Source organism: Asterias amurensis, chromosome 20 (assembly GCF_032118995.1).
Source record: "Asterias amurensis chromosome 20, ASM3211899v1".
NCBI classification, from domain to species: Eukaryota; Metazoa; Echinodermata; class Asteroidea; order Forcipulatida; family Asteriidae; genus Asterias; species Asterias amurensis.
Window position 1 is genome coordinate 8,194,941 of NC_092667.1, and position 19,820 is coordinate 8,214,760.

The following is a 19,820-nucleotide window of genomic DNA, read 5'->3' on the forward strand; positions in this document are numbered from 1 at the left end:
AAATTTGAAGGCTTTCCAACACTTTTGAAAGGTTATTCATTTTTTTCATTGACACCATTTTAAGCATGTTAGCCTTCTTTGTTTAAAAGGTATGCCTTTTTCTTAATTTTCAGCTAATTAATAGCGGAAACTAATTAACATAATTTTGGAAATTTTAAGCTTTCCAGCACTTTTAAAATGTTATTCCTTTCTTCATTGCACTTCTTGACCATGAAAATATGGGTATAATTATAGACACCATTTTGAGCATGCTAGCCCTCTTTGTTTCAAAGATGATGCATGTTTTGCACTATTGGCAGAAACTAATAAACATAATTATGCAAATTTTACGCTTTCCAGCACTTTATAAAGGTTATTCCTTTCTTTATTGGACTCCTTGACCGTGAAAACATGGGTGTAGACACCATTTTGAGCATGCTAGCCCTCTTTGTTGTCAAGATATGCATGGTTTTTCATTTTCAGCTAATGGCGGAAACTAGTTAACACAATATGCAAATTTGAAGACTTTTCGTCACTTTTTAAAGGTTATTCTTTTCTTCATTGGACTCCTTGACCATGAAAACATGGGTATAGACACCATTTTAAGCATGCTAGCCCTCTTTGTTGTCAAGATATGCATGTTTTTTCATTTTCAGCTAATGGCGGAAACTAATTAACATAATTATGCAAATTTGACGGCTTTCCGCCTCTTGGATTTTGGAGGACTTTTGATATGTTAAACTTGGGTGTCTATAGACCCCATAACAGTTGAAATAAATTCTGTTGCAATTTTTTCCAGGTCCAGCTGCAGTATGACTGGACTATTCCCAGTACCTTTATGAAGTCAACTTCGTAGTTTTAATAAGTCGTTTGGGTGAATAGGATATGAAGTCGACTCTAAGTTTCAGGAAGTCATGTTTGGCGAGATAATTTATCAGGATAAGTGGACTTCTTAGTCGTAAGGCACTCGTGTAGCTTAGTACATTCCTCCCGCTACTCACATATACACTCAAATTGCAAGAGATATCCCGATCAGCGAACTAGAAGATAGGACCCGAATTCTGTTTGGCTCACTTATCACCAAATCAAAGCATTTGTAGGTCAAGTTTATATCGTTTATTTACATTGCGGGCAATGTCGTTTTTCTATAAGGAGTCAATTGTACATTTGACACTTGAAGCAATTACTGTTATCATGCGTGAAGTTCAATTTTCACCTGAACATTGGCCCAAATCAGTGCACAGATAAGTGAGTAAAAATGATGTGTAATACATGACAAAAAGGATAAACCGGTTTCGCCAGACAACAGCTCATCGCTCAGTCGTTTATTCTTCCTGGCTCAGTAATTACAATCGCTACTATGGACGGTCATTACCCTGGTGATGTGGGCAGTTTTGAGGTTTGGGATTATGTAGTCTTTGGTGGGATGCTTAGTGTGTCTCTTGGCATTGGGTTTTATCATGGATGTACGGGAGGAAAACAAAAGACAACCCAAGAGTTCCTGCTAGCAGACCGAAGCATGAACCCCATCCCAGTGGCGATGTCTCTGGTAGCAAGCTTTATCTCTGCAATCACGGTACTCGGCACACCAGCTGAGGTTTACATCAACGGGGCAGCGTTCTGGTTGTTCGCCATTTCCTACCCTATTGTGGCCATTTTGGTGTCCAGACTCTTCATTCCGGTCTTTTTCAGGCTAAACGTAACGAGTGCAAATGAGGTACGATTTGATTTAGGATTATTTAAGTTTTTCGCCTATAATGCCATGAATCGTTTATTGTTTCCTTTGACAATTTTAGAAAAAGACTTTAGATCCAATCTACTTTAACTTATGAATGCATGTTTCTATCGCTGTGTGGCTTATTTTGATGAACCGGGCAATCTCAGGCGTCAAGTTGGTATGACAATGCACTAAAATTACAAAGGTCGTTGGATTCGAATCCCACCCGAGTAATATGCCTGTGATTTTGTTCACAGAATTCGGGTAAGTACTGAGTATACAGTGCTAACACACATCGGTGTATATGGGTAAAAACAAAAATTAATAACATTTAAATAAATAACAAAAAACTGGATGACAACACTTTTAAAGCATGATATGCCTCCCACCACACTCAACACAAACCTTCTAGTAAATTCCATGGTTTTCTTTGTTGACTGCATTTCTTTTAGTTTTTAAATTACGGTGCACGACTGCCTTCCCTTTTTGTCCTATTTTTTTTTCTTCAAAATGTCATCGACAGGTACACTATAACCCCACCCGTGTTCAAATTTTGTTTGCATTTAAACCCTAATTATTGCAATCAATTCGGATAGCAGCAAGAGGTGTTATCTGATTGGCATTCATATTTGATGGTTGATACTGAATATTGCAGTAGTAATCAAGACAGAGGTTACCGATAACATTGTTGCTTTGAATTCAACAGTTATTGTATGTTTAATCTTTGAGTGGAGTATACGGACCTTGAAGCATCAGACGAGGTGCTGGATACAATTACTGATACCAATGATATGATGCACATAATACAGTCTGGCGCTGGTCTATTCAGAGAATAATTGATGCCTATTAAAGTGCTTGTGGTAGGTTGTTTTCGACAGTGGGGAACTTGTTGGGTAGACCAGCCTTCAGTAATTGTGTCATGTGCAAGTTGTTTAAAGGATCGATTAAAGTTATGGTGGTGAAGTCATCGGAGTGTGGGTTCGAATCCCAGTCGTGACACGTGTGTCCAATATTCTTTACTTTCATTGCTTCTCTTCACCCAGGGGTATAAATGGGTACATGTGAGGGTGGAGGTTGATACTAAGTATTAAAAACCCCTTGGAGCGCTACGGTTGCCCAGGTTGTATACTCCCCAGCAATATGAGGAAGGATTTTATCCATGGCACCAGGATGGCACTTATAAGCGCATCGAGACGGTCATTGTGAAATGCACTATACATGAATACGAACCTGTTGTTCTTATTAATTACATTTTGTTTCCTGGCACAGAACTATTAAGCACTATTGACAGAATCTTCAGAATAGGTTATATCTAGTTTCCTTTGAAACTTGAGCATATCCAACCCAATGCCTAAATTCCAGAAACAGGATTGATAAGCCAATGTGTTGAGGTAATTTTATCTACAGATCTTCGAGGTAGAAATTAGTGTATGCTATTTACTAATCCGTAATGTTTTAAAGCCATTATACACTTTCGGTACAGAAAAAAAAAAGTTAACAACTTTACAAATAACTTACAGGGTTTACAGAAGGTAATGGTGAAAGACTTCTCTTGAAATATTATTCCATGAAATGCTTTACTTTTTGAGAAAACATTAAAACAATATCAATTCTCGATAGCGAGAATTACGGATTTGTTTTAAACACATGTCATGACACGGCGAAACGTGCGGAAACAAGGTTGGGTTTTCCCGTTATTTCCTCCCGACTCCGATGACCGATTGAGCCTACATTTTCACAGGGTTGTTATTTTATATATAAGTTGTGATACACGAAGTGTGGGACTTGGACAATACTGTTTACCGAAAGTGTATAATGGCTTTAAAGTGTTAATTACAACTGACCGTCAACAAATATTTTAATGATATTGTCATATGTCCTTATTTCAGTATCTGGAGAAACGTTTCAATAAAGCTGCGAGGGTATCGGGTACAATTACATTTTTCATCAATATGGTAAGTTTGCTATTGCTATTGTTTAGCTTTTGTATTCTTTTTCTTTTCCTTCTTTTTGTGGCATTACACTTTGCTAGTGATATGGCGAACAGTACGATTCCCTTAATTGTTGTATTTTCCTTATTCGGTGGTCACAATTTGTCAATGGATTTTTTATTTAACACTTCTTATTATGCCTATGCGTCTTTAGAAAATAGCATGCTGTAGTTGCTTCGTGTATAATACATGTATAGTTACTCGGTTGCTAATGTTGTAGTTACTCGGTTGCTACTGGTCTAGTTGCCGGGTTACTTCTGGTGTAGTCTGCTACACAGGAGTAGCTTCAATTGAGATCACAATATGAAAGACCCCTGTCATATAGGCCGTAAATGAACACGTTACCTTGTATCGGACGAGTTGGTATTTGAAATGCGTTTGAAACCGTTTGTTATGTCATGCATTAATAGTTAGATTGATAATTTAAATGTAAGAATAAAATGATCCACACAAACATGCTTCTCGAAATTGCACGGTTGTCCTCTTATTTCGCGAAGAAACCCGGTCGGCCATTTTGTGGAGTAAAAATGGCCGACCGTGTTAGTTCGCGACGTAAACAGAAAACCTTGCAATTTCGTGTGATACTTGTGGGGATCATTATATTCTACTTTTAAAATATCTTTCTATCAGTATACACAAAAAATACAAAAAACGGTTTCCATCGCTTTTCAAATACCAACTCGTCCGATTCAAGACACGTGTTCCTTTAATAAATATTCTCACCAATTTTTGTTTGTCGGTATTTGTTTCTTTCTTTATTTCTCATACAGGTTTTGTATTTGGGAATTGTCATCTATACCCCTGCCTTGGCCCTCAATGCAGGTTTGTGCCGTGATTGTTTATTAACTGTTGCTAGTGGGACGCTACCATCTGATCTGTTTTGGCTTGTAGAGCTCAGATGATAGAGTGGGGCATGGTTAATCCGGAGACCGAAGACTTTATCCAGCTATGGGTTTTTTCTTTGTTTATTCCAAACTTATTTAAAATTTACATATAGTCAGTATCTCATTCGGTTTATTGGTTATTTATTGTGTGGGTTGAGCCCAACAATTGTCGCGCCCGAAAGCACAATATGTTTTAAGCAGTACCATTATGTGCGTTTAGCATTTCTGTGCTTATGAAATTAATTTGGACCTCGTGTGTAATAAATAATATGCCAGTTTGTGAAGACAACGGCCCTCACTGCATGGTTTTAAATTATCTGTTTTTACTTGTACTTTATAGTTACCCACATCAGTTTATGGGGATCTGTTCTAGCAACAGGACTTGTATGCGCGATCTACACAACTGTGGTAAGAGTAACAAACAGACTTTAGTGTGTCACTTTATATATAGAAAATAATAAATGGCAAACAATATAAACATCGTAATAGTTGAAAATAAAACCATGCAAAGCTTACACTCTTCAACTCTTCAACTCTAAATGTACCAAGGGTATTACGGCTTTCAAAGTAGACATCTACCCACATTAAAACCTAAATGGGTGTCTATGAGATTGAGTTGAAATTTACATTAAGTGCGGGTTATGTTTGTGAATGATTGAGGTTACGGCTATAGATTGGAAATGAAATAATCCCCAACATGTAACCCGTACCCAATGTAGCTCCAAACCCCAAGGTTTGCGTAACATGTAACATTACATGTTTTACAAATCTTGAGGTTGTGGCTACATTGGGTGCGGGTTACATGTTGGGAACGATTGAGGCTAGGGCTATATATTGGGTACGGGTTACATGTTTGGGAACGACTGAGGTTAAGGCTATATATTGGGTGCGGGTTACATGTTTCGCAAACCTTGGGGTTTTGGGCTTCATTGGGTTCGGGTTTCATGTTGGTGAATGATTGAGGTTAGGGCTATAGATTGGGTGCGGGTTACATAATGGGGAACGATTGAGGTTAGGGCTATAAGTTGGGTGCCTGTTACATGTTTCGCACACCTTGAGGTTGTGGCTACATTTGGTTTGGGTTACATGTTCGGGAAACTTTGAGGTTGAGGCTATACATTGGATGCGGGTTACATGTTTGGAAAACCTTGAGGCTGGGGCAACATTGGGTATGGGTTACATAGTTTGGGAGCGATTGATGTTGAGGCTATATATTGGGTGCGGGTTACATGTTTCGTAAACGTTGAGGTTTGGGCCACATTTGGGTACGGATTACATGTTTGGGAACGATTGAGGTTGGGGCTACATATTGGGTGCGGGTTACATGTTTCGCATTTTTCTTTTTAGGTTGGGCTACATTTGCATACGGATAACATGTTTGGGAACGATTTAGGTCTGGTCTATATATTGGGTGCCGGTTACATGTCTCGCAAACCTTGAGGTTGGGGCTACAGTATGTATGGATATCTGTCTCGCAAACCTTGAGGTTGGGGCTACAGTATGTATGGATATTATAACTGTCTCGCAAACCTTGAGGTTGGGGCTACAGTATGTATGGATATTATAACTGTCTCGCAAACCTTGAGGTTGGGGCTACAGTATGTATGGATATTATAACTGTCTCGCAAACCTTGAGGTTGGGGCTACAGTATGTATGGATATTATAACTGTCTCGCAAACCTTGAGGTTGGGGCTACAGTATGTATGGATATTATAACTGTTTCGCAAACCTTGAGGTTGGGGCTGATACATTATTAATGTAATTCGTTTAAAACAAGTTTCACATTTGTTATGGCAATGTAACCGGTATGAATAGCACCCCGTCTAAAATAGACTGCATTCGTCCATGTAGCATTTACGTCACTTTTTGTCTCATGTAAATCATGCTCATTTTTATTCAGCTTATACCCTGTTGGCGGCGTTGTTTTGCCGTCATTTACATTCTGGTAGAAGACAATGCAAAGTTGTTTGAAAATATCAACAAGATTTAGTAGGTTTTATGAGCGTGAGCGTAGTGATTAAAAACCCACATTGATTTATGTAGCTAATTTCATGAGATCTTCATAAACCAAAATGAGTTGAACGTCTTGAGAGACTGTCACAGTTGAAATAAACGCTTTGTATGGTGCCGTGGCCGAGTGGTTAAGAACATTGAATTTCAAGTTCTAGTGGTTATAATTCATGGTTGTGTGTGGTTTCGAATCCTGGTCACTTCTGTTTATTGAGCACAACACTTAACTATAAGTGCTTATCCCCAGTCATGGTATAAATGGGTATTTACGAGGGTAGATGTTGTTAGTTTGCATTAACAGGCCTTTGGAGTGATTACGGTTGCCCAGGTTGTATACTCCCCAGGGAGCTGAGAGAGATTAAAGGGTTGTGATTGTCCCAATGACCAGGGTACATAATGTGAAGCGCATTAACACAGGTGTTGTGGAATGCGATATGGTAAGAACTAGTTATTTTTTATATAAGTATTACTATGCAGTATTTCTATATTGTTATTTGTATGGATGCATTAATGTTTATCAAAGGGTGGTATGAAGGCAGTGCTATGGACAGACGTCTTCCAAACCTGCGTCATGATGGCAGGTTTTCTAGCTATCATCATAGAAGGTTCCTCAAGACTTGGTGGTTTTGGAAGAGTCTGGACGATTGCAGAAGAAGGGGGAAGGATCGACATTTGGAAGTTAGTATTCTTTGTAATCTTTTCTAAAAACAGACCGTTTCTATCGCACTAATAATGTGCCCACTTAGCAAACATACTGAGGTGTATGCTATTCAAAATAAACACAAATAACAAAGTAAGGTGGGGCCTATAACAAGTTTACTAGGTTTTTTTTCAAGTGTTTAGTTAAAACTTTCCTATTCATTTTGAGACCGAGTGATCAAATTGTAGAGAAAATCAGAAATATTCTAGATCGGACCACTTATACAAGCAACGCTAGATGGAAAAATACTGTGACGGTACACAGGGCCTTGTGTAGATTGCTATATATATATTTTTAACAGAGACAGCTTGGTTAAATACTTCGGGTATTTTTCAAATTAATAAAGTCCGTAACATTCTCCCCTTACTGCTTTCGAGTAAAGTGATGGACAAGATATTTCTCTTTTACAGCGACTCTGAAAGCCCATATTTTTCCCCTTTTCGCAGTTTCAATTTCGATCCAAGTATTCGTCATACATTTTGGTCGATTGTCATTGGAGGAACTTTCAGTTGGTTAACGACTTATGGGGTCAACCAGTCTCAAGTTCAACGCTACATAACAACAGGATCCGTCAAAAGAGCTAGAATGTAAGCACGGATACAGTACAATACATGTACGGCTACCTGTATAATGACCTGTTAAAAACCTAGCCAGATAAAAATACACACTCAGCAGAACGATTCTAACCAAAACCCAAACAACAATTATTTCAGTTTTTGTCAAAATGTAAAGTCTGCTTTGCAAAGTAAGTGGACATAGTTGGAATCGAGTGCTCTAATCCAACAACCGAACACTCCAAACAACCCCACCAGAGGCCAAGTCTAGGCCGAGTCAAATAACCCTATGGATGAGTATTTGTCTGAAGTACCGAGTAGGCCTACGCGTACATAGGCCGAGCCTGGGTCAGAGTCAAGCCAGAGTGTACAACACAACCCCTATCGCTAGGGTGATCAATCTCGCTTCGCCACTTTTTTCACAGCATGCTTTGCTCTCCCATAACACATGCATACATGTATACAGGCGCATTCTGTACAGTTAATAATAATAATAATAATATACCGTTTTTATATAGCGCTTTTCACGCCGGAGGGCGTCTCAAAGCGCTTCCGACAATATTACCCCTGGTCACCGGGCCTTAAATCATTCTTTAAATCATCTCAGCTCCCTGGGGAGAATACAGCCTGTGCGACAAATACATGCGCTACTCGGCTTAACCAATCACAAGAACCACCTCTGCCCTCACAGGTACCCATTTACCCCTGGGTGGAGAGAAGCAATTATAGTTAAAGCCATTGGACCCTTTCGGTACAGAAAAAAAAAAAAAAAGTTCACAGATTTACAAATAATTTACAGGGTTTACAGAAGGTAATGGTGAAAGACTTCTCTTGAAATATTAGTCCATGAAATGCTTTACTTTTTGAGAAAACGGTAAAACAATATAAATTCTCGTTAACGAGAATTACGGATTTGTTATAAACACATGTCATGACACGGCGAAACGCGCGAAAACAGGAGTGGGTTTTCCCGTTATTTTCTCCCGACTCCGATGTCCGATTGAGCCTAAATTTCCACAGGATTGTTATTTTATATATAAGTTGTGATACACGAAGTGTGGGACTTGGACAATACTGTTTACCGAAAGTGTATAATGGCTTTAAGTGTCTTGCTCAGGGACACAAGTGTCACGACCGGGATTCGAACCCACACTCTGCTGAACAGAAGCATCAGAGCTTGAGTTCGGTGCTCTTATCCACTCGGCCACGACACCCGACAGTTATACGACTCTTACATTCAAAGAAAAAATGGAAAAAGGAATACTCTTTTGACTTGATGCATCTTTTGCGTGTCACCATACTTGAGCGTGTGCGTAGAGTGGATCAGCCACAGGCCTAGTTAAAATAATGAACGTGGGTATGAGCGAGCAAGGCTTGATTTGAAGAAGACAAAAAATGGCGCAGCGCGATCGATCACCCCTGGGAACGATGTTGGGTTATACATATCACAATATCAAAAATGGCTTCCAGCAACCAAGTGACTACAGAAAACTAAACTCAATATACAGCTCGGTGAATTCTAAAATATTAGTTACTCAATTCCACAGATCGATATTTCTGGCAGCTTTTGGGATGATCGTCGTTGTTTCCACGTCCTGTTTCTCCGGCCTAGTGATGTATTCTTACTATGCTGATAAACAATGCGATCCCTATTCAAGTAACAAGGTTTCTGAAACAGACCAGGTAAACTGCAAAGTTAAACAACACAAGTACAAACATTCTGATTTTTAACCTTCACTCTGAAGTCCGACTATGTTTCATCCCTTTAATAATTAAAACCCAGTTGTAAGCATACCACACAGCATATTTATTTAAAAATTGTGGTGGCTGAAACTTGATCCAAAGTTCTACCTCAAAAAAGCAATTTGCACACACAAGTATTTAAACCATCTTCATAAACAGGTTCTACTGTGTGGGTTCGAATCCAACCCGAGTGATATGCCTGTGATATTTTGTTCACATAGCTCTTTTGTTTATACAGTGCTAACACCCGTCGGTGTAAGGGTAAAACCAAAATTAAGGTTCAATATTGTAAACAATTTTGAAAACTAAAAAACATCATTATAAGGTTTGATGCACACAGTGTTTCTACGGACTGGGATTATTTGAAGAATAGATTTCACGGAAAAAAACCTTTCTTAGTCATTATCAAGAACATGTCCAACATTACTTCAAATATCACCTCTATAATGACCTCTCGCAGCTTGTTCCTTTCTTCATGTTGGATTTGTTTGGCTCCATCCCCGGTCTTCCTGGTCTTTTCACTTCAGCAGTATTCAGTGCTGCACTCAGGTAAGACCAGTTTCATTATTGTATGATGTGTTACTGAACTTAAATGCACTGGGGTGGATTTCACAAAGAGTTAAGACTATAGTCTTATCTCTAGTTAGGACGAGTTACTCGTCCTAACTTAGGACTAGCCATACGTTTTTAAATATCTCTTAGGACTATGTCCTAAGTTAGGACTAGTTCTTACTCTTTGTGAAATCGACCCCTGGACACTATTGGTAATTAATCAAAATAATTGTTACCTTAGAAACTCACTTGGTAACGAGCAATGGAGAGCTGTTGATAGTATAAAACATTGTGAGAAGCAGCTCCCTCTGAAGAATTTTTTGAGAAAGAAGTAATTTCTCAGTAAAATATTTGATTTTATTCCGATACCTCACGTGTGAGGTCTCGAAATCAAGCATCTGAAAGCACACAACTTCGTGAAGACGTATCTATCTCGCAACTTCGACGACAAATTGAGTTCAATTTTTCACAGGTTCGTTATTTTGTACATTATGTTGAAATACACCAGTTGAGAAGACTAGGTCTGCGACGATTACCAAAGGTGTCCAATGTCTTTAGAATTTAATGGTTGTATACGTACTCTTTTTTTATTTGCTCACGAAACATTGTTGGTGTCTTAGCACGGTATCCTCTGGATTGAACGCACTGGCTGCAGTAACAGCTGAAGATCTGGTCAAGCCATGCTTTCCTCGAATGAGTCAAGAAAGATATACACTAGTAACCAAAGGAATTGGTGAGTACCTGTACCTAATGGTATTGGAGAACGACGCCAATGTTTAGATGCCCCTATATTCCAACATCCGCGTGTTCCGAAACAAACTTGACGCCCTACACGCAAGTGAAGGTTGGGTTAGGGAATGGATTTAGGGGTGACAAAACATAGGGATGTTGGAACAAAGATGTGAAAACATGGTATAACCAAAACTTGAAATATCTGGAGGCAAATCAACCGTACCCAAACCAATGGAAGATGTATAATAATCGTACCGTACCCAAACCAATGGAAGATGTATAATAATCGTACCGTACCCAAACCAATGGAAGATGTATAATAATCGTACCGTACCCAAACCAATGGAAGATGTATAATAATCGTACCGTACCCAAACCAATGGAAGATGTATAATAATCGTACCGTACCCAAACCAATGGAAGATGTAATAATCGTACCGTACCCAAACCAATGGAAGATGTATAATAATCGTACCGTACCCAAACCAATGGAAGATGTATAATAATCATACCGTACCCAAACCAATGGAAGATGTATAATAATCGTACCGTACCCAAACCAATGGAAGATGTATAATAATCGTACCGTACCCAAACCAATGGAAGATGTATAATAATCGTACCGTACCCAAACCAATGGAAGATGTAATAATCGTACCGTACCCAAACCAATGGAAGACGTATAATAATCGGACCGTACCCAAACCAATGGAAGATGTATAATAATCGGACCATACCCAAACCAATGTAAGATGTATAATAATCGTATTATTTTTGATAACACTGACCCTTCTTCTAATGAACAGCTCTTGGGTTCGGAGTGTTGTCAATCTTCGCTGCATTCGTCACTTCATTTCTTAAACAAGGAGTGTTAGAGGTAAGAATGTAATGCTGGTGAGCAAGTAGATATCGCACTGCGAATTGCCTTGTGTGGTTCATACCACGTTATATAATAGACGTATTTTCACTGTCAGCCAATGGTATCCATACAATTTTTCTTTGATTCATGCCAATGGAAGAAAAAATGAATTGCTCGTTGCATCTAACCCAGTGGTAAGGATACGCTTTTGTATGTGTAATATTGAAGTATTTTATGGCGCACGTATCTGCCAGCAAGGAACTCAAGGCGCTTAGTATACATTTATACGTTTACACAGAAATATACAGGTTATTGAAGTTATGAGTTATGAGACCTAAAATTGATGTAGCACGTTACAAGGGTTTACGAGGTGCTACAGCGCATTCCCCAGCCACACCAATGATCACCGGGCGAACCCCTTTTCTTTTTGATAAGCGCACTGGGTTATTTTTACATGCGTTTTACAACACATGGGACCAATGGCTTAACGCCCCATCCGAAGGACGAAGCAATGGTGAATGTCTTGCATGTGGACACGAGTGTCTTGGCTGGGGGATTCGAACCCACACTCCCACGACACTTCCATCAGGCTTCTCAACATTTTCAAGAAAATTCCGAAAAATGAATCGTTTTAAAGCCATTGTTCACTTTCTGAACAGAACAATAATTTAAAGTTCACAGATTTTACAGGGTTTACAGAAGGTAATGGTGAATGACTTCCCTTGAAATATTGTTCCATGAAATGCTTTACTTTTTGAGATAACATTAAAACCATTATCAATTCTTGATATCGAGAAGAACTGATTTATTTTAAACACATGTCATGACACGGCGAAACGTGCAGAAACAAGGATGGGTTTCCCGTTAATTTATCCCGACTCCGATGACCGATTGAGCCTAAATTTTCACAGGTTTGTTATTTTATATATAAGTTGTGACACACGAAGTGTGGGCCTTTGGACATACTGTTTACCGATGTTGTGCGATTGCTTTAAAATTTAACAAAACCGTCCGTCCTCAGAAAACACAATGCCAAGGGGAACGCGGCAATTATACATTAAATGATGTAAGAAAAACGGGTAGTTATATGCAAAACAAAATTATATATATTTTTATTATCGGAAATAATATGTTACAGTGGATGATTTGGACGGCGGATTAAAAAACCATGTACTATTTTAATATGCTTCTGAACCACACATGGAAATGAAGTTAATGATTTCAGAAACATATTTTCAAAATATATAAAGTACTCATTTGTTTTCTTGTAGATAGCCATCAGCTTGTCCAGTGTTACAGGAGGTCCTCTACTGGGACTGTTTAGTCTGGGTCTCTTCTTTCCATGGAGCAATTCAAAGGTTAGTTCTCACTCATTCTACTGAACAATCACATTATAATCTTTAACGATAACTTGAAAACCTGACTCTGATAAAACCCTGCAGTGAGGGTCATTTTCATTAACATGCTGTTACCAGTCAGCTCATACGCCATGATATTAACATCTGGACCATGCCACAAATCCTAGATATGGTTTCAGACAACTAGGGTCAGCGATTTAGTCAAGGACAAAACTCACATCCTATGTATACAACAATTGGTATACGACAATTGTCAATTGTAACGCAAATCAACTTGAAAACATTAATTGGTTCGTGAAATATCCATTCCAACAAAACGTCGGTCAAAGTTCTAAACATGACCGTGACACTAGGCGGCATTGTCAGATCAGGTACTGCACATTCGAAACAAGTGTAGGTTTACCATCGGGCCGACCCTGGTTCACTCATGCGACTCAGTGTCTTAATTGGCAACGCTGTGTTTTTATTAGTCACCGTAGAGGGCGCAACATTAACTGGTTTGAAGGCTGACCCGAGGGACAGGGCAAGTGTAAAATGAATCTGTCTCGATTTTAGAAACACCTATCCACCTGTTTAAGTTCATTAAAGCCTGTTCTCGAAGTCCACTTTAAGTCAAACTAAATAATCGAAGCAAGTCCTTTTTTGACAGTTTTGTGCCCAGACAAAAACCCTCAGGTTACCACATGGGTTGTTTTCAAGGCAACCAGCTATTTTAGAAAGAGGTGTTAAGTCGCAGTTTGCAAAGATCAAAATCAGGAAGAAAGACTCTCAAGAATTAGCGAAATCGAATAATATGCTTGGTTCATTAGAGTAACATTTAACGAGGAGCTCAAAACTTCAAAGTTCCGTTTTGTTATGCAATCAATTTTCAATAAATTATGCAGAGTTCTTATATAAGTTCTACGAACTAAATTATGTTGTTCTATTATTTTGATATAGACGAAATGATTTGAGGGCAATGTAACACAGTTTTGAGGGATCGAAATATAATTCCGATGAATGTTAATGTTATGTTGATGAAATGGCGCACCATTTGGAGGGGGGAAATAACAAAATCGAGAAAACGAAACCATTTTAATAATATTTAAACAGCTACGGAATTAATGTTTTTATGGGCCTATTTGTTTTCTTTTCATATGATCGTTGAGATCAAACGAGCCTAACTGGCATTTAGTCATAAAACTACATGATATTTCTTTGATATATTTAGGGTGCCGTTGTAGGGTTGATCTGTGGGTGTTCATTCGGCTTCTGGGTCTCCATTGGGTCTATTTTCTACCCACCCTATTCATACAAGCCCCCGCTGATAACAAGTGGATGTAATATTACCATGACTACACCACTGACATCACCTTTTATGACAACAGCCGAGGCAGATCCAGCTGACAGGTATGTGCATTATTATTATTGTATCCAGCTGAAGGTAGTGACTTCGAGTATCTCTTGACAAGTATTATATGAAGGTCTAAAACAATAACATGCCAAAACCGGCTTATAGCACGATCTTCGAAGGATACTAAAAATTTGATAATTAGAGATTACAATAAATGGATGATGCGGGGTCAAAGACCAGTTTTCCCACTTGGTGTATCTTAATATTTATGCATAAACCAACAAATCTGTGAAATTTTGAACTTAATTGGTCATCGAAGTTGCGAGAGAGTAATGTAAAAAAAAAAAAAAAAAACAATTTTTACACAAACTTGTGTGCTTTCAGATGTCTAAAATAGGCTTCAGGCCTGGAGTCTTTTAATATTTTCTGAAGAAATTAATTATTTATTAATTTTGTTACACTACGTTAATACTTCGGAAGCTAGCCGTTTCTCAGAATGTTTTCAATATGAATATTTACAACAGCTCTCCATAGATCGTTACTAAGTTAGTTTTTACGTTAGCAAGTAGTTTGAGTAGTTACCAATACACGTATTATTTTGTTCGGACGCATTAATCTAATTCGTACCCTCCAAAAATTTCGTTCCCATAAATCATTCCGATAAAGGGAATTATTGTGTTGTTTTCTTGAAATTGTTTAACTACTACGGATCCTCTGATAAGCCATTTCTCTAATCGCAGTATAATCATTATTCCGTGGTTTCCATATTAATGAACGCTTATATAATGGCATATCAGGGGCTCCGTATAGCAGATGAATTATTTGTTTTCACTCGATTTGATTTATCATGACGTCACACGAATTTGTTTGTTACTCTCAAACTGCTTATCATTTTGCAGACCCTTAATTACTGAACTTTACACGCTGTCATACACGTGGTATGCCTGCACCTTCTGGCTGGTAACCGTCACAGTGGGCCTAGTTGTTAGTTTCATTACAGGTAAGAGTTAAACGTATGAGTTGTTTCATAACAGTAATGTTGCGTTTTACAATCTGCCGTGTCGTAAGAGCAGATTCCAAAGCCGTCCTGAGTGCGACCTTGCGTCAACAAAAAACAGTCGGCGACTGACTTTTCAGGATCACACTGCGCTTGAGCTAAGACCATCGGGAACTTTCCAGTCGGCGAGTATTTGAGACCTGAGCGTAACTGCGATGATTTGAAGACAATCTGAAACAGTCGCCGCTCTAAAAAAGTAACAGTCGCAAGAGTAGATGCACGAAAGTCGTAGGTCGACCTGCGGCCGACTTAAACAAACGCGTTTGGATCGGACGAGTTGATCTATGAAAAGCGTTTGTAACCCTTTTTAAAAAAATGCATATGGTTGGAAAGATGTTTTAAAACTAGAATGCAATGATCCACATAAGTTTGCCTCGAAATTGCGTGGTTTTCCTTTTACTGTGCGAACTAACACGGTCGGCCATCTATGGGAGTCAAAAATTTGACTTCCATAAATGGCCGACCGTGTTAGTCGACGAAGTATAAAGGAAAACCGTGCAATTTCGAGGCAAACTTGTGTGGATCATTGCATTCTACTTTTACAACATCTTTCTACCCATATGCATTTTATAAAAAACGGTTACAAACGCTTTTCAAAGACCAACTCGACCGATCCAAGGCAACGTGTTCCTTTAAGGACTCATCATAGACAATTCGTATGATGGAAGTTTACGTTGTGACAAGTTGAATTACAAGTGTGCAAAAAATCTCCTAATTTATTATTTCATTAAGACTAGAGACAACGTGCCTTGTGTGGTGTTGGCTAAACATATTTTGTAACCCCCCTTCGTATATTTACTGCCTCTGCCAGGTCCCACTAAAAGGAAAGATATTGATCCCGTTTTGAGGTCACACTGTGTGGATGGCCTGTATTGCTTTCTACCTGAAGCGATCAAGAAACCTTTACGATGCGGGGATGACAAGTTGGTATGTATTATACTTACTAATTGTTATGATTATTAGTGTGTTAATAGTACACAAACTGACCGTTTTCTATAATTTGTTGGTTAAATAACATATAATTTATTTGATCCGGCGCGATACCCATTTATGCCCATTGAAAAGAAAGTCCACAAATACTAATTGCGTACCAATACTTCAGTTCAATATGTATTTCACATCACCTCAAGAGAATAGATTCCATTTTCTCGTCCCGTTTTTAATTTCATTCTTGAATTCGAACAATCGAGTATACTTCTCATCTAACGGGATTGCTTACATAATAATATATAATAGACATACTTTGCTCCAGACTGCATTTTTGTCATTTGATTTAATACTCAAAGGTCTATTACGAAGAAGATGAAGACAAAGACGAAGACGTGTTTAAAGTGACTGAAGATAAAGACGTGATGACAAGTACCGCCATGTGAAATAGTAGCGTGGTAAAACAGATATGCCGGGACAGACTGGCAAATTCAGGTAAAGAAGACTTCGGTCGCTTTTTCGATAGGAATCTTCTCGATTATGTACTGTGGATAGATTTAATCAAAGCATTTAAAGGTAATTGTTTGCTGAGCTTTGAAGAAAATAGTTCAGAAATATTGTATAAAAGTGTGAGATAATTATTTACTTTCGGGACATTTGCGTCATAGAGCAGAGTAAATTGTTTAATAACAACCGACAGCTGCGCAGTTTATTAAAGGGATACGTTGCCTTGGATCGGGCGAGTTGGTCCATGAAAAGTGTTTAAAAATCGTTTGCTACAAAATGTATGTGGTTTGACAGATGTTTTAAAAGTAGAAATTGCATGGTTTTGCTGATACGTCGTGAACTAACACGGATTGCCATTTTCGGGAGTCAAGTTTTTGACTCCATAGAATGGCCGACCTTGTAGCTCGCAAAGTATAAGGAAAACCACGCAATTTCGCAGCATATTTGTGTGAATCGTTTATGCAACTTTTAAAACATCTTTCTAACCATAGACTACGTGTATGCATTTTATAATAAACGGTATCAAAGGCTTTTCATAGACCAACTCGACCGATCCAATGCAACGTGTCCCTCCAAAGGAAGTTCTCCGATGGGAACGCTAGGAACATTCGGACATGTCTTGTCTGCTAAAGACCTAACAAGTTCTGATATTTGTGCTAAATATATATACCGGTTGAAGTGTCCAGTCTAAGATACACTTCTAGTATCGTTGTGTTCGCTTTGTTTCAATGAAAATGACTGTGAACTTGTTACATTTTGCCACCATTTAACCATCAATGTATAAAGTGCCAATGGGGTTTATGTCTATGGGTTTACCAATGTCGCTAATCAATCGTCATCGCCATGTGGGGTATGCCGTATATAGTCAGGACAGCATTTTAAAATTGGCACTGAAACCATATAGCTATTTGATCGAACATCAATAAAGGCACTGGACACGATTGGTAATTACTCAAAACAATTGTTGAAATAACAACTAACTTGGTAACGAGCAATGGAGTGCTGTTGTCAGTATGAAACATTGTTAAGAAATGGCTCCCTCTGGAGTAACCTCTTTATAGTGCATCTGAAAGCACACAAAGCTGTGCAACATTATTCTCTTCCAGCTTCGATGACCAACTGAGTCAATTTTTTTTTTTACCAAGATGACATCATAGTGACTATGCCCGGGGCATAGTCAAAATAACGCAACTATGATATGTATAATCATAGAGAAAGGACCACGGAAGGAGTTCGAACTTCCTTACTTCAGAGGAAACACGTTCGTTGCCGCTAATTCGTTCCAGTCTTATGTTAATCCTATTGTGACTGCTGGCACAAACCTCCAGTCTGCGGTCAGGCAATTGTCCATAGTGGAGAAGAGCACCGTCTTGTGGGTAACCGGCGTGCGCAGAACCCCAGTAACGAATGGAAGAGTGGCAGGAAAAGTATATTTCTCTATGCTTATACCATGGAGAAATGACCAAAGTCTTTGTTTAACGTTGGGGAACATCATGGCATACATCACGGAAGAGCTCATTTCATGACGAAGAAAACGCACTATTTCTTAGCAAGCGAGGTCCTGCAATTCCCTAAAATATCATATTTTAATAATTGATACATTTTTCATGATTTTGGTAAAAATTCATGAATTTCGGTTGTTTTTGAACAACAAAACATTGACATTACAATCTTTGCAATTGCGTGGGTCTTTATGAATGAGGGTGAACTGTACTCAACTGTGCATGCGATGAAGTCTTATTTTAAGATATATTTCTACTCCATTATTGTGGAATATCTTGCAGCGAAATGACGTCAGAAAATAGTCACGGCAATCTTCAGCGCATTCCTCAAAATGAGCTGTAGTTTACCATTGAAGATGCGGCGACGTACCTCGCGCACAAAGGCCCATTGCTTTATATTGTTACTGCACGGGAAGTTCGAACTCCTTCCGTGGTCCTTTCTCTATGGGTGCGTTCGTTTAGTTTCCCTGGGTCGACCCCGGTGTGTGGCAGTTTATTTTTCCAGGACGAACGTGGGTTATTATCTGCACACGTTCGTCCTTGGAAATAAAAAACCGCCACACACCGGGGTCGACCCTGGGAAGCTAAACGAACGCAGCAGATTAGTGATTTGGTTTCTTGACTTTAAGTAAATTTATACAAGTTAGTGATAGAAACAGACTATCAGATGATGTTGTAGCCGACTTTCTCGGTCTACAAAAAAACCAAAAGGTGAAGATAAAAGAATTGACCTACCCGCGTACAAGCCTGTAGTTTCAGATTTGTTTTTAATAAACAAATTTAAGCTACCTTTATGATCAACAATTTCAGTTGAATTCCTGTTATTTTATGATGATATTGAAAAAAGTTTCTTTGCAATCTTAAATTTTAGGGACTTTACTCACTTACCATGTTTGTGTATGATAAATAAGGCATTATGAATTAATAAAAACAAAAACAAAAATACTGGTTAAAATGAAATTGATTGATCTGACTTTAAGACCTGCTTAAATTACTGTTATAGTTCTATAATTATTTTTTAACATCTCAGCTAAATAATAATTTAATAATGTAGCTGTTCACATGTGGAAAGTGTTAACGATCATTTTGCAATACATGTGTAGCTCTATTAACCTCTGTTAAAAACCATTAAAAACAAAATAATATGTGGTCCATGGCGTCATTGACTTCATTAACTTTATTCCCTAACTCTTTTATGCACAGTGGGTGAATAGATGTACCCATCGCGCCATTCGTGCAAAATAATGGAGCGATTTAACAATAGCATGACGTCACAGGTGTGGGTTAACATGGTATAATGTACGACTAGCTTCCGTGTCACGGCGCGACCTTTCTTCGCAGATGATCTTTCACCGTATAGTCAGAGTGTTCTTGATTAGAAGAATCTTTATTCGGTATATAAAATAAATATTGG

General features: G+C 38.5%; 1 protein-coding gene across 1 annotated transcript; it reads left to right on the forward strand.

The window, feature by feature from the left end:
• Positions 1–1,284: 1,284 nt before the first annotated feature.
• LOC139952333 (sodium-coupled monocarboxylate transporter 1-like) lies at positions 1,285–18,028 on the forward strand. Its single transcript, XM_071951442.1, has 16 exons — positions 1,285–1,696; positions 3,586–3,651; positions 4,458–4,509; positions 4,912–4,979; positions 7,106–7,260; positions 7,729–7,869; positions 9,384–9,519; positions 10,040–10,128; positions 10,752–10,864; positions 11,670–11,740; positions 12,994–13,080; positions 14,291–14,469; positions 15,313–15,413; positions 16,282–16,397; positions 16,757–16,896; positions 16,933–18,028. The coding sequence occupies exons 1-15, from the start codon at positions 1,340–1,342 to the stop codon at positions 16,841–16,843; spliced, it is 1,818 nt and encodes a 605-aa protein (XP_071807543.1). The 5' UTR covers positions 1,285–1,339; the 3' UTR covers positions 16,844–16,896; positions 16,933–18,028.
• The last annotated feature ends 1,792 nt before the right edge of the window (positions 18,029–19,820 follow it).

Coding starts and splice junctions, on each gene's coding strand:
- LOC139952333 (XM_071951442.1), top strand. CDS start 1,340: ATGGACGGTCATTACCCTGGTGATGTGGGCAGTTTTGAGGTTTGGGAT. Junction 4,980..7,105: donor GCGCGATCTACACAACTGTG/GTAAGAGTAACA, acceptor TGTTTATCAAAG/GGTGGTATGAAGGCAGTGCT. Junction 14,470..15,312: donor GAGGCAGATCCAGCTGACAG/GTATGTGCATTA, acceptor ATCATTTTGCAG/ACCCTTAATTACTGAACTTT.